The 15,783-nt window shown below is 44.5% G+C and overlaps 1 protein-coding gene across 1 annotated transcript; it reads right to left on the bottom strand.

The window, feature by feature from the left end:
- Positions 1 to 1,338: 1,338 nt before the first annotated feature.
- FIGLA (folliculogenesis specific bHLH transcription factor) lies at positions 1,339 to 15,446 on the bottom strand (the record flags this gene model as incomplete). Its single annotated transcript, XM_084235204.1, has 4 exons — positions 1,339 to 1,377; positions 10,180 to 10,404; positions 12,119 to 12,271; positions 15,246 to 15,446. The coding sequence occupies 4 exons, from the start codon at positions 15,444 to 15,446 to the stop codon at positions 1,339 to 1,341; spliced, it is 618 nt and encodes a 205-aa protein (XP_084091330.1).
- Positions 15,447 to 15,783: the final 337 nt, after the last annotated feature.

The raw sequence follows: 15,783 nt of genomic DNA, 5'->3' as shown, positions 1-15,783 counted from the left end.
TACCAGACACTAAACTCTCCAGATCTTGTTCTTAGATTTCCCAGCCTCCAGAACCATGAGAAATAAATTTCAGTTATTTAAGCCTCCCAGTCAATCCTATTTGCTATGGTAGCCTAGAATAAGACAATTTCGGTACCTTGGTTTACCCATCCCTAACAGGATAATTATGTCTGTCTCATATGACTATTGTGATAACAGATTAATATGTGTGTAGGGAAGAGAATCCAGCACATATTAAGTGCCACATCTTTCTGAGGAATTGTTACGAAGATGAAGACCATGTTCAAGGTGCTCAGGTGTCTCACTTGCACAAAGGTATAATAAGTCCTTAACTGGGTATTTAGATAGCCTTGAAAAGTCCTACTCTCACGGCCAATGCTTACAACTCTACACTCTTATACCTTTGGTTTGCATTCTTATTAAGAATCAATTTCCCCAGGAATGATAGCAGTCATTATTTCTCAAGTGCTGTAAACAGATGGGGGTAAAAGATGCTAGGTGTCAGACCTGAGAGAATGAGGATGGAGACATAATTAGGGTTGAGGAGTAAGAGGGAAGGCTGAAGGTTCAGAAGCCTACTTCTTGCAAACATGAAATTAAGGAGAAAAATTATATAAACTTGTGAGAAGCCATACCATTTAAATAAGTAATTGTGAAACCTGAATTATCACAGAACTCCAAAACTTTTAAGAGACTTCAAAATTTTTAAGACTGCATTTATTTGTCTCTAGAAAGTATCCCTGGGCTGGCCTTCTCACTTTTCATACTTGGGGAGGCTGAAACAGACAAGAGAATTCACTGTAAATGGCCAAAGAACAGTCAGTTCTCATATATACACACGAATATGATTAATAATGAAATTAATAGACATTTAAATTAATTTTTTTAAAGGGGGACACTTGGTGCTTTTCTTTTTTTTTTTTTAAAGATTTATTTATATAAGCACTGGGTACAGTCAGAAGCATGGGAGGGTGAGAGAATTCACCAGAGCCAGAGCAGATTGCAGAACAGGCAGAAGGACTGAAGTACACTGCTGAGGGGAGCAGTGGGCGTGGCAGGAGAGGTCTGTCATACCATGTGGGACCCTCACCCAGCTGCCGGGGCTCGAACCAGTGGTGCAGAGGCTGTGGGCAGCTTCGCAACCCAGTGCTCAACCGCTGTGCTACCGGGGAGGCCCCAGGCGTTTAAATTTAAAAATACCATTTTAACCCATTAAAATTCCATCATTTTAATAGATCCCATTTGTGGCAAGGATAGTATGAAATCAGCACTTTTACACAGCTAGTGATATCGTAAATTGGCACCATGTACCATGCCTTAGATTGTACCTACCTGAGACTACCTATGATTCAGCAATTCTACTTCTGGAAATCTATCCTAAAAAGTAATACAGAAAGGGTTAAAAACATTGGTTATGTTTATGAGAACAAAAAAACCCTGAAAACAAATGCCCAACAATTAGAAAACTGCCCCAATTCATGGGCCATTAAAATTTATTTAAAAAGACTATATAGTGACCTCTAAATATGCCAATGATAGAAGAAAAAAATAGAACCCAATGTTATATGCCTATACTTTCTTAATTGAGTTACAGAGGAAAAAAATGGAGAATTTTAGTATATTTCTCTCAGTGGTTTTGCTAAGGTAAGATTATTTCAGGTCTTCTTAATTTTCTGAAATCTCAAATCGAATAAAAATCAAACACATGTCTAAAATGTCACTCAAATCATGAGCGACAGTTTACACATTAGAGTGCAGAAGTTATCACTACAAATAATGCAATACTGCATTTGAATACTTTAATTTAGCTTAAAAAGATATAAAACACACACTTACCTATTTTCTAGTCCATTTTTATTTTCATTTTAAGGGCAATCTTGCTAGAAAGATGGCTAAATGGTTTAACACTATATACTCACAGTTCCCAATTCCAACATTATAGCAACGCATTGGATATTGAGCTGTTGACATGTAAAATGAGTATCTTTCTTTGTATATCACAGGTGGTTATAAAAACTAAATAGGTTAAATATATAAACAGGCAGGAATAGTGCCTGGCATAAAGTATCAATAACTTTTTTCTAATTTTGATCAAGTCTTTCCATTATACATGTGAATCAAACTTTTTTCTTTAGTTCAAATTTAGCTTTGGAGGGCCTCCCGGTGGCGCAGCAGTTGAGCGCTGGGCTGTGAAGCTGCCCGCAGCCTCTGCAGCGCCGGTAAGATCCCCAGCTGCTGGTGCGAGGGTCCCACATGGCCGCAGACCTCTCCTGCCGCGCCTGCTGCTCCCCTCAGCAGTGTATTTCGTCAGTCTGCCTGCTCTGTTCCCCACTCTGGCTCTGGTGAATTCTCTCACCCTCCCACGCTTCTGACTGTACCCAGTGCTTGTATAAATAAATAAATAAATCTTTTAAAAAAAAAATTTAGTGAGCCTCCCCTGGTGGCGCAGCGGTTGAGTGCTGGGTTGTGAAGCTGTCTTCAGCCGTCTGCTCCCCGGCCACCGGAGGAGGGTCCCACATGGCGCGCAGACCTCTCCTGCCACCCGCTGCTCCCCTCAGCAGTGTACTTCGGTCCTTCTGCCTGCTCTGCTCCCCGCTCTGGCTCTGGTGAATTCTCTCACCCTCCTGCGCTTCTGACTGTACCCAGTGCTTGTATAAATAAATAAATAAATCTTAAAAAAAAAAAAATTGGCAGAAGAGCTAAATAGACATTTCCCCAAAGATGACACAGGCGGCTAACAGGCACATGAAAAAAATGTTCAACATCACTTAGTGAAATGCAAATTAAAAACAAAATAAGACACCACCTCACTGCCATGACAATGGCCCAAATCAAAAACCCAGCAACAACAAATGCTGGTGAGGGTGTGGAGAAAAAGGAATCCTCTCATATGGCTGCTAGGAATGTAGACTGGTCCAGCCTCTATGGAAAGCAATATGGCAGCTCCTCAAAATATTCAAAATAGATACACCACATGATCCAGAAATTCCACCCCTAAGTATCTACCTGAAGAATGCAAAAACACTAATACAAAGGGATGCATATATTTCTATGCAGCATTGTTTACAATAGCCAAGTTATTTAAGCAACCTAAATGCTCATGCTCAATAACAGAGCAGTGGACTAAGAAGACGTGGTACAGATACACAGTGGAATCCTACTCAGCTATAAAAAAAAAAGATTAACTCTTACCATCTGTGGCAACATGGATGGAACTGGAGAGGATTATGCTAAATGAAATAAGTCAGAAGGAGAAAGACAAATTTCATTCATATGTATACTACCAATAAATAAAACAAAGGAACAAAATTGAACCAAAATTTAAAAAATAAAACAGAAATATGCCTGCGAATTGAGGCTACTGGGGGGTGGGGGGGTACGGAAATGGAAGAGAGATGTAACAAAATGGAGATGGTGCCCAGAATTCTAGGGTAAAGGACTATGAGTGCTTTTGCTGTGGGTGTGATGTGCAAAGGGTAGACATTTGAGGAGGTGTGCACCTATTCCCCTAGATTATGTACAGTGTTGTAAACCAAAGTTACTGCAAGAAAAAAAGAATAGGTTTATTGAACAGCCTTCCCATGCACACACAAAAAAATTGCTTATGGACTGCGTATAAGTCTAGGTAAGCAAAGGCCCAGAAGAAGGTGGTCTAAGGAATGGAAACCCAACTTGCTGCTCAGCAACTTCAATCAGGCAGGTGCACTCCTCTTGTTGGCTGTATTGCTGGATAATTGAGCTATTAACCCATGTAATTTGCCATCCACCCACTGAGCGAAGGGTTAGTATGTGTGTGGAGAGCAGAGCCAGAGGTAGGTAGATCCCAACTAGAAGTCCTCGCTCACTGAGCTTTAAGAGTTCCCAATCTAACAATAGGTTGAATAGCAAGGCTCTCATTTGAAAGAAGCCAATTTTGTTGAAAGGGGGATTAATTAATGTGTGGGTTCTAGTGGGCTGGAGTTTAGATGGCTGTTCATCAGTTACTCACAGAGCACTCCAGAGGCAAGATATGATGTGGGGAAGTCTTCCTACAAACACAGAGATGAAAGTTGAAATAGCAGGAAGTAGTTATTCAGAGGGACTAGAACTAATATGTGGAAGTGGTCTGGTGACTGGCAAGGTCCCCTGTACCATCCAGCCCTTGGCCCAAGAGTGGGGAAAGTTACATAAGGTAATGGAACCCAAGAAAGGTAGAGTAGAATCTCACTGGGGCTTTATGAACAGTGGAGTACAGTGTGGAAAGTAGTTACACTCCTCATACCTAAGCTGTGCTCAGCTTCTCAAAAGCCCACACCTGCCACAGTACTGGGGTGGATTTTTTGCTGTTGCATAAATTCACCACCTGGGGGGTATGTGAGGTGACTGACAGATGACAGATGCTTCAGAGCTCTCCCAGGGCCAAGTCCACTCAACTAGTCAAGCATTTCATTTCACAGCTTAAATGACTTTAGAAGAAACGTCCCTACTGATTAGCTTCACACAGATCACCACAACCGGGAGAGGTGGTAATGCAAGTCTACCATCTGCAAAGACTTTCTCCTCTTAGAAGCTCTATCCAGATTTTTCCATATCATACCAAAATTTAAAAGCATATGAGAGTAATACACCCTGTACCAGACACTTATTTTCACCCATGTCCTTCCAGAGCCCCTCTGATCCAGCACAACAGTCATCTCTCCCCGGCACTGAGGGTAGTCTTTGTCCAAGGACAGTCTCTATAGTATCACAGGCAACTCAACAAAATCCAGGGCCTTGTGTGATAAGAATGCTCTCTAGCCACAGGAATGGTGGGTAGTGAGTCTCTCACCCCTAACAAGCAGCAAATTCCTACACCTTGAAACGCAATTCCAAATGAGACTTACCTGGCCCTTGATGTTAATCCCTGTCCCTACCAAGGCCAGATGCTGTGGCTACACGTGGTTCCCGGTCCTAACCTGCTGACCCAGGAAGTGAACCTCCATTCCTGCCTTCAACAGTCTTATGTACTTCATTTGGGATCTTGTTGCTTGAGAATGTTGCTGATCTTGCAGATTGTTCTAACCCCACCCCTACTCCCAGCCTCCTTCTGTCAATACCAGTATTCAACTCCTTTCTTCCTCTGAGGGCAGGAAGAGAGTGCCAACTCCTGCAAACTGAAGTTGGAGTGGACCTTCCTCCCAAATCCTAAGCCCCTCTGTACATTAGCACCAGTCCAGGGAGCCACTCCAGCTGTTCTGGGTCTCCAATTAGGGTATCTGGCCAGGATCCTTAAAACCCTATGTAGTCACCCCCTCGGGTAAGCTGGTTGAGCCTGTATGAGAATCTTTTGTCAAATAAAGGTGAGGCTGAGTTTTGCTTCCTTGGCCCTTTTATGTTAATCCATCTTGGTTCCTGATTGTAAAATGCAAGCTCTTACAAATTCAATAAACATGATATTGAATAATTGCTCGTCACGTACAAATGAGGATTTCTGAGTTAAAGATAATTACACAGTAGACACTTCAAAGAACAAAATGACTTTCCCTGCCCCTTCCTGACAATTCAGTGTTAATGCTGTTAGTTGCAGTAGGGTGAGCCATGGAGGTAGGGAGAGCTGTGGTGGCCTGAGTGTGGGAGTCCAGCAGGTTTGTGCATATCCATACACGAGGGGCCCAGCACAGGATGTCAAAGACCAAGCAGATAAGCATCCACAGATGGCCCAGTGCAAAGTGGTAAAGCCCAATTAGGTTAAAAAGGGCTGTAGAGTGTGACCTGGCATAGAGAGTCAGAATCCAAGCTGGGTGAGGGTGTCCAGACCAGGAAGGAGAAGTCCAAGTTGAGGAAGGCAGGCATCCATTTGAGCAGGCCTGACACGGGGATCCCGAGCCAGAGCAGGACAAGAAGCCATCACACAGGGGTGAGGGTGGGGGGTTGAGTGGAATGTCAGTCAGGATGGGGTTCTTGTGGAGAGGCAGATTGTCATGGATGTTATGAACTGACCTATGTTCCCCACACACACAAATTCATATGTTGAAGTCTTACCTTCATTAACTTTGACTATTTGGGGATAATCACCTCTTTAAAGGCCCTGAATTAAAATGAGATTGTTAGCATAGGTACCCATCTAGTCTGAGAGAGAATAGGCCATCTGCAAGCCAAGGAGAGAGACCACAGAAGAAACCAAACCCACCGACAACTTAACTTAGACTCCAGCCTCCAGAGCTGTCAAAGCCACCCACTCAGCTTGTCTATTTTGTACAGCAACCCTAGCAAACTAATACAGGTGTCGAAGCCTAAAAGGAGTGTGAAGAGCCATGCAGGGAGAGGATGGTGCAGAACTGGGAAACAGGGGTGCATTACACCCGGAGAGTCCCTGATGAAAAGCTGATTCCAGGGCCAAGCTGGGAGAATACAAGAGCTTAGAACATGGAGCTTAGAACATGAACCAAGAAGAAAGTGATCAAAACACCATGGTAGCAAGTGGAAAGACAGTCCCCTTATAGGGGCTTTCACTGGACGCAATAAGGACAATTTTAATAACAAAATAGATGATGAAATAGGATGTGATAAAATCTACTGCATTAGGGCCTCCCTGGTAGTGCAGGCAGTTGAAGTTGTGAAGCTGTCCACAGCCTCTGCAGTGCCAGTTTGATCCCCGCCGGCCTCGGAGCAACCCACATGGCGAGCAGACCTCTCCTGTTTCACCCACTGCTCCCCTCAGCAGTGTATTTCGTCAGTCTGCCTGTTCCGTTCCCCGCTCTGTCTCTGGTGAATCCTCTCACCCTCCCACACATCTGGCCTGTACCCCAATTCTTATATAAATAAATCTTTTTAAAAAATCTACTGCATTAAGTAGAAAACCATGCATCTATGATATAAAAAATACAGAAACAAGCAAAAGATTCTACAATAAGCGAATAGCAAAACTACCACTAAATATACCACTATAGTTAACTATAGTTTAACTATACCACTAACTAGCCCCTGAACTAATATTCAGCAATACCACAAATACTTTGCAAGTCAGATCATTTCAGGGACATTGCAGTGAGTACAAAAAGGCAGTCTCTAAAGCTTACTGTATGATTCCATTTATAGGACATTCCCAAAATGATAAATTAGAGAGATGGGGGAAGCATCAGTGATTGCCGTGTGCTAGGGACAGTGAGGGAGGAGGGCAGTGGGCAGGTGTGACAGTGAAGGGAGAGCTTGGTGGTGATGGAACAGCACTGGATCTTGATTGCAGTGGTGACGCCACAATCTACACATGTGATAAATAATGGAGCAACACACACAGGGTGCCAATATCAACTTTCTGGTTTTGATATTATACTAGAGTTACATAAGGCATGGCCTTTCGGGGAAACTGAGTAAAGGGTATATGGAACTTCTCCAGACTATCTTTACAACTACCTATGGATCTATAATTATTTCAAAGTTAAGTTAAATGAGTATAAAACATTTGATGAGTAATGGCTATATAAATAGCTTCAAGCCTACACACACACACAACAAAATACATATTAATTACAAAAGAAAAAGGCTATTTATAAAGTCCAAAGGTCTGGCAGGCATCACATTGAGCAAGAGATCAAAGAGAATAACCTTGGTAATGAGAAAAATCAAAATCCACCCCATCTCAGAAGCATCGCTGAGTAAAAGCAGCATCACTGAGTAAAAGCAGCATCACTTCCACAATTTTCCAAATGTGTATCTTTAAATAGACAAACTAGAAACAAGGATCATTCTCAAAATTGGCCTGTTATCCTCAAATGTACAAAGGTCATAAAAATCATGGAAAGAATAAAGAATTGTTCCAGAATTGTTTTCAAAGAGAGAAAATACAACTAAATGCAACTCATGACTCTCAGCTGGGTCCCTTCTCTAGAGAGGACATTACTGAGAGTGTGTGAAATTGATCAAGGATTGTGGATTGTGGGGTAGTAGTGCCAAAATTTCCTGGAGACTGCACTGTGTTCTTGGAGGAAAATGTCCCCACTTGGAGGAAATGTGTACTAAAGTAATTAGAGGTGATGGGGTATCAGGATTTGAGACATGCAGTAACTCACCAACGGTCACTAGCTAGCCAGTGATAAAACCAGGCTTTAAGTCTCAACATTCTGTCTCTAGATCCTGCACTCAACTGCTATTCTATTTCCTAACTCTCAAATGAGTCAGGAAGGGCTGTACTTAGACTTGTAACCCATCTATAAATTGATTATTATTTCAGAGTTAATGTTTTGAATGTCAAAAAACCCTTGACAAAACCGATAAAATCCTGGAGCACTTCTGCAATAATGGCACTTTACATTCAGGCCTTGGAAATCACATCTTGGAAATCACATCTTGGAAATCACAGAGATTACATGCAATAAAAAAAGTCCAATACATGAGTCATTCTGTGTTGGGTATAATAACTAGCGCATTCTCCCAACAACAGCTTAAACCTGGTTAACTAAAAGACTAAAATTTAAGTGTCTTGTTCCCTTTTCTAAGAAAGTTCCAGTCAGAACTTTTCTGTTTCTTACTAGAAAATTTTTGTCCCCACTTTAGATCTATTATAAATGGCCTATTTCCAGGATCAATTATCCCTGGAAAACTAGGACCTCCTGTCTACACTTCCTGTTGGTGTTGCCACACATAAGCCTGCTCTGCTCACATTTAGGTTCCACCTCCAGCCCAGGCCCAACAGGACTAGCAATAAGGTATAACCAGGTAGCTCACTATGAGAATGACATGGTTACACCTACCTGACAAAATTCAGTAAGGACTAAGTACAAATAAAATTCTTGCTTTAATATCTAGTACATGTTAAGGCTTACATTTGTGGAAGTATTACTGTTATTACCTTACATAGCCAAGTTCATGGTTCAGTTAAGGTGATGTCTTCACTCTTGAGTTCTTAGTCATTCCCTGTCAGCTCATATAGTAGCAATAGAAATTCTGTCTCCCGAGGGTTGACTGACAAGGGACGATTTATCTCTCAAGTGGCCAGAATATGAAACTCTATACTGAGCGTACAAAAATTAATTCCTTAAAAAATAGTATACAAATCAGAAATGGGAGCATTGTTGAGTCAAGCGAGAAAACCCAGAACACTCACTGCATCAGAGGTAGGATGTATGTGGCTTATTGTGGGTTGCTCGCCATCAATACTGATTTTTGTGGTTGTGTCAAGCAGATTTAATACTGTCCTAGTGAAAACCAACAGGTGAAGTACATCACTGACATGTCATTTGAACCTCACAGATATCTTATATAAATTCACTGTTCCCACTCTACAAATGGGGAAACTGAGGACTTGAGAGATGCAGTAACTCACCAATGGTCACTCAGCTAGCCAGTGATAAAACCAGGCTTTAAGCCTCAACACTCTGCTATCCTAAACTGCTCCCACCACCAACCATTACTGTAACTCCACACCGCCATAGCCCTCACATCACTCTAAGCTTGGTTCTGGATTCCCATGAGCCTTTCTTGTTTCAATAGCAATAGTGTTGTCCGGTAGCACAAGGGGTCTCTACTGTGTAACACTGAGACACAGGGTGAAAATTCTACTTTCTAAACTTGGAGGAGCAGGCCGCTACTTCAGCAGCTTTTGCTTCATTAAGTGTGGCAAAGCAATGAGAGATGTTACAATAAACTCTTCTGGGTTTTTTTTAAATGCTGTCTAACAACAAGATCTATTTTTTAAAAAATGCATGTACAGAAGAGACTATGTGGACAGTTCATAGGTAATTTGGTGGTGGGAATACCTGAGGAGAGAAATCAAACCTTATATAAAGTGAACAACCATGTAAAAAAAATATTAAAAAATATAATCGCAAACCAAAACAAATAAAAAATTTTAAAAACGCGTGTGTAGGAGCTTGCCTGTGAGCAGGGCATGTCCTTCTGCACAGCAACACCAGGTAGCGTATGTGTGGAGGGCTACTTACTTTTCTGAAGACCCTCAGTAGCCACAAAATCTTTTGATGAATTAGGGTCAAAAACATAAGCTTAAGTCTACCCTGGGTGATTCTGGAGGAGTTGCCTTCCCTTTTAAGGTGCTTACCAACTAATGTGAAAATAGATTTCCAAAGCAGCAAACTCCACCTCCTCACTTAGATGCTTTCACAAATATCTTGTTTCTATCATCTTTTAGCATGAAAAAAGCTACATGCCTAAAGGACTATATCGAGTTTTTTGATATCTATAAATCCATCTAACAGGGAACACTACCAGGTTCCTGGTTGGGGAGGTAACTCCAGTGGAAGACATTGCCTTCTGGCAACACGTGTATGCCAACTCACCACTGCCACCTGCTGTCCAGGGCCCTTCCTCCTCATTCTTCAAGCCCACAGCGCAGGGGGCATGTTGGCTGATGTTTCTCAGTAGCTCTCTAGCCAGGGATATATGTGGTTCAGAAGTGTTGCTGCTATAGCTCTGGTGATCTGGATCTTGTTTCTAAAAACCATATTCAGTTGTCATACATGACATTCAGACTTTGAACATTTAAATCAATATATTTCAATAAACCAATGACATAGGCAATGCTTCAGTTGCAACCATCACTCAGACTTATTTTGTTCTACTATAACCTTAAAACGTTGTGCAACTGGCAACTGCATTAAAAATATTTCAGCACAAAACATCCCATATTTTATAATAAATTAATATTGAAAAGCACTTTTGCTCAGACTCCAGATTTGTACCAAAACACCCTCAAATCCCTCAAGCTGACTTGAGGGACTTCCAGTCCGTTCCTATGCTGATGCAACTCAAATGCTGGGCATGGTTGCCTACCCCTGCAACCAGGCAGCTTCTGTCACTTCTCCCACTAGTTCCCACCTTCAGATTCCCAGTCCTTGACTCTAGGACTCTATCTTGTTTGTCCACCCACCTGCTACCTTCTCCTCTCTAATGGTTCCTCCTTATCAGTGTTACTGCTAATGCCTTTTCACTCTAGCTTACCTCTAATTACTAAGTCCTTTTCAGGCCTTCAAGGTTTGCCTCATCACAGAAGGAGCTCATAAAACCAGTCCATACCTTCCACTGCCTAAGAGACACTCTGAGCTATGCATCCTTATAATGGTGGTGACACTATGGTGCATGACAGTTTTCAGAGCACACCATTCATTTCTGTGTCCACTGAATGGTCACAAACCCCATGAGACTAGTCTCATCAGGCCACTGCTAAGCTCTCCCACAGTATCCTTCAGGGAAAGAAATGCCTCCTCCTTCCAGTGTCCTGGCAGATGTGTATCCTGGGAAACCACATCAGAGAGGGAGACTACCACATAGACTATGTTTATGGAAGCCTCTTCTCATGCCCCAACTGTCAAGATCCTATTAGAGATTCAGCAGTTAGGGGCCAGGTGCCCCAGACAGTGACAAGAGGTAAACGTGAGAGTCCTCACTTAAGGTCATATATAGAGTCTTGGAAACTGTGATTTTAAGTGAACCATGTACAATGAAACCAATTTTTCCACAAACCAATTGATATATGTAAGATTTAAGTTTCTACAGTATGTTTACGATCACAAAAAAACAAAATCACCTAATTTCTAAATAAAGACCCCTAGTCTTCACTGCTAATATGAAACAATCATTTGTGTTCATTTTCCAACCTGCTTATTTCAATTCAGGGTTGGGGTGCCTAGAGCTTATCCTAGCAACTCAGGGTGCAAGGAGGAACCTACCCTGGACACGAGACCCTTCCTACCAGGGTACACCAACACCCACACCCACTGCAATGGGAACAACTGACACATGTTCAAGGACCCTAACACACCACCTTCAGGGCCAGGGAGGAAACCCAAACAGACACTGGGAAGAGAAGCAAACTCCACAGACAGTAGCCCCAGCTGGAAATCACTTTCTTTCTCATCAACATTATAACAAAAATGATGTTGAATGAAACAACTTAACTCAAGGACCTGCCATACATAGTGATCCAGAACTTGACTCCAAAGCTCATGCAGACCTGGATTTAAACTGTCCTGACATTTTTTTAGCTGCATGGCCTTTTCCTGTAATTTTGTTTCCTCCTATGTAAAATGGGGATCAGAAATAGCTCAGGGTATTATTGTAAACTAACTGGAACATATACACAAATTGCCTGGCACATAGAAAGGGCACAATGAATGGTGGACATCATTCTAAGTTCTTAAACCTTTACCTCAGAATCATTGGTTCCTCCCAAAACATCACTGAGAATTTGTATGTACTCAGTTGCACCTTTTAGTATATCAACTTTGCTAGGCTTCCTACTTTGGGGAAGAAATGGTACAAGTGCCTTCAGTTTGGCAAAACCACGGTTGAGATTTTTTATCTGTAAAACAAAAAGGAACAGTGACACAGAGAGGCTAATTTATACAGACATCCCCCAAACCATAGAAGGGGGTTGTGACGGTCACTTCCACAGCTCTTGTCTGGACTGGGAACCCAAGCTTCATTGCCCCACTGGTAATGTTGCTCCAGGAAAGAAGAGGAGTGGCATAAACTGGACACTGTGGGTAGATGGGCTGCAAGGGGTGACAGTGATCACCTTGACCTTCTTTTCTTCTCTGCATGTAATGGAGTAGTGGCTAAAGACTGAGTCAATACACACCAGCTCCAGCACTGACCAGTTTTAGGAGAATGTGAGGGATACTTAACATCACCAAGGCCTGCAGAGTGAAGAATATTTTTGTTTTCCTGCAGAGTAAAGACTATCCACTGTGTAGCTTTTAGTGGTGATTAAGGCACATAATTACACATATACTACTTCTTCCTGATCTGGCATAGAAAGTCCTCGGTAAGTGGTAACTTTATTGATAATGAATAAAACCTACACAAGCACTGTGCCATAACCCTTCAACCTCTTCCCCAGCTCAGTGGATGATGCTGAGTCAAGTGGAGTCCAGAGAGACTGCCTGTTGGCCAGACTTGGAGTAGAATGAGGCTCCTCATTCTTTTTTAACTCACCAGGGTCTAATCCTCAGTTCTGAAGGCCCAGATCTCTCCCAGATGATCATCCCCTGGGAGACACAGACCCTGGAAGAACTTTCTCCCACTATACCATAAAGCCCACCCATATGGCTCACTTATATCTAAAACCCTTCCCACTCCAAATCAAAGCAGATGGTGGATATAGTTCTATCACAGAATACATGACTAATACATGTAAAACATTGAACTTTGTAATTAAGGAACTACAAATTAAAATAGAAATTGGATGCCACTTTTTTGACATAGCAAGCTGTTTTTTGTTTTGTTAATTATAAATTATAACCAGCATTGGGGATAACATAAAAAGGGAACAGTTCTGAATCTTACAAGAAGGGATAAAAATGAATAAACTTTTCTAGAAAGCAGTTGGACATCTTATATCAAAAGTGGTGAGAATGAACCAGAGACACACTACAGGGGGGAAGGAGGGATTGGGGTCAAAATAAGGGGGGTGCAATTGTATGGGCAATATAAAAATTTAAAAAAAAAATTTAAAAAGTGATGAGAGTATATATGTCCCAGTATTTCCACTTCTACCATTTTATTCTAAAGCAATTATCAGATATGCAAATAGATTTAGGCACCAGCACAAAGCTGTGAAAAACATACTTGTTCAACAGTAGAAGACTGGATAAGTGAAGGCCCATTTATATGACAGACAGAGTGCCAGGTCAGGAAGAAATATTTTATGTGTAATTATATCATAATAAATATATCACTTAATCAAAGCTGGTCTTTGAAAGAATGCTAAAGAATGTGAGGAATTTGTTTGCTAATGTTCAGTGAAAAAAATTACCAAGGGGATCATCACAGTTTTGTAAAATTATGTGGACACACACAACTAGAAAAACTGAACTGGAAGAAAATGTACAAGATGATAGTTCATTATAGTTAACCTGTGTTGAGGGTGTTTCCAGTCTTTTCTATTTTTTTCCAGGTACATTAATTTTACATCATAAAGGAAAATAAAGGTCATGAGTTTTCAAATGGTAGATTAAAACCAGGACCAGGGCCTCCCTGGTGACGCAAGGGGTTAAGCACCACACTTTGAAGCAATCCCCAGCCTCTGCAGCACTAGTTCGATGCCAGTCCGGCCAGGGAGAAACCCACATGTCGAGGCAAACCTCTCCTGACTCCCCTCAGCAGTGTATTTCAGTCAGTCTGCCTTTTCTGTTCCCTGATCTGTCTCTGGTGAATCCTCTCACCTCTGCCCCCGCCCCCCACCCCGCATCCCTGGCCTGTACCCCAGCTCTTGTATGCATAAATAAATAAATCTTTAAAAAAAAAAATAAAACCAGGACCAGTTTTCTACAGAAAGCAATTCCTTGCTGGTGGAAGGGTCCACTTAAAATAGCACAGTATTGGATCAGAATCTAGTTTGACGGCCACCTCACATCAAAAGTTACTTTCATAAAGGGTCTAGTGCCCGTTAAAACCATACTTCTCCACTCTTGAAATCCCCCCTCCCCCCCATTTTTCCAGTCAGTCTTCTCTTCCTAGGTCTTTCTCCTCACCAGGCCTAGACAAAGTCCTAGTCGATTCCCTGGGGCTACCCGGGGTGTACAGGCACAGCCCCGAGACCCAGCTGTGCGCTCGCTCCCTGCCTGTTCCACCACCCACGCTCCGGGCTCCAGGATCCCCTCCGCCGCCGCCGAAGCCAAAGATCGCCGGGGCGGGGCGGCCGCGGGCCAAGCCTCCCGGCCGGGCCTCGCGAGCGGCGCTCCCGGCGACCGGTAGAGGCCGCCCCGACCACAGCTCGCCGCGCCGCCGCGCCGGGGAGGGGCCGCGCGCCCGCCCGGCTCCCCGACAGCCACTTTCTCTCGACAGCGAGTTGAGGGGGAGCCTGGGTGCCCAAAGGGGTGGTGTGTTTCCTTATTTGGGGGAAAAAAGGGTAACTCCGCTAAGGGGTCTGCCCCTCGCCCTTGTGCTCCCAGCGGCGACGCCAAGCGCAGGAAAGGCGGGTGGGGAGAGGAGCCTCGGCGCCGCGAGCCCCGGCTCAGCAGAGACGGCCGCGAGATCTCAGGGCCGCTCGCCGCGCGGGGCTTTGAAAAAGCATCAGCCGGGGCGGCCGGGCTCCGCGTGCTGAGGGGCGCGCTCTGCGCCACCGCCCCACCTCCGCGCGGGCCGGCAGCCGGGGAGGAGCGGGAAGGCGGCCGCCCGGAACGAGCGGCTTCTCCCAAACCCGGACGCGAGCCCGGCCTCGGGGGTCCACGTCGCCTCCGGGTGCGGCGGGTTCCGGGCTCGGGGCCCTCCGGGGCGGGGTCCCGCTGGCCGAGCCCGGGCGGCCGGGGGCGCTGGCGGGGCAGGCGGCTCACCCGCTCGCGCTCCTTGGCGTTGGCGACGCGCCGGCGCTCCAGCACCAGCTGCAGGTCCTGGGTGGACGAGTAGCCGCCCGAGGACAGCCGCCGCAGCCGGCAGATGGCGGCCAGCTGGGGTAGCGGCCCGAACTGCTCCCGCAGCACGTCCTCCAGCACCTCGGCCTGAGGGGCGCGCAGGAAGAAGGGCACGGCGTCCATGGCTGACGCGCTGGGCCCCCCGCCGCCCGGCCCGTCGCCGCCTGCACCTGGGGCCGCACGGGGCGGGGCGGGGCGGGGCGGGGCGGGGGGCGGGGCCTGGACCACCTGCTCGCGTCTCCCGCCCGGCACCTCCGCCCGCCGCTCCGCAGCGGGATGAGGAGTCCGCGCCCAGCAGGCTCCAAGGGGGATCACCTGGAACACCGAACTGCAGTGCGGGTTCTCACATTCGGCTCCACACTGGAATCACCTGGGGAATTGATTTTTTTGATCCGTATACCTGAGTATCCAGCCCCCACTTTCTGACTTCATCAGTCTGGATTGGGGCATGAGCTTCTAG

The sequence above is a fragment of the Talpa europaea genome, assembly GCF_964194135.1.
Source record: "Talpa europaea genome assembly, chromosome: 6".
Classification (NCBI taxonomy): domain Eukaryota; kingdom Metazoa; phylum Chordata; class Mammalia; order Eulipotyphla; family Talpidae; genus Talpa; species Talpa europaea.
The sequence above is the reverse complement of the archived record's forward strand: the minus strand, read 5'-3'. Positions and strand labels throughout refer to the sequence as shown.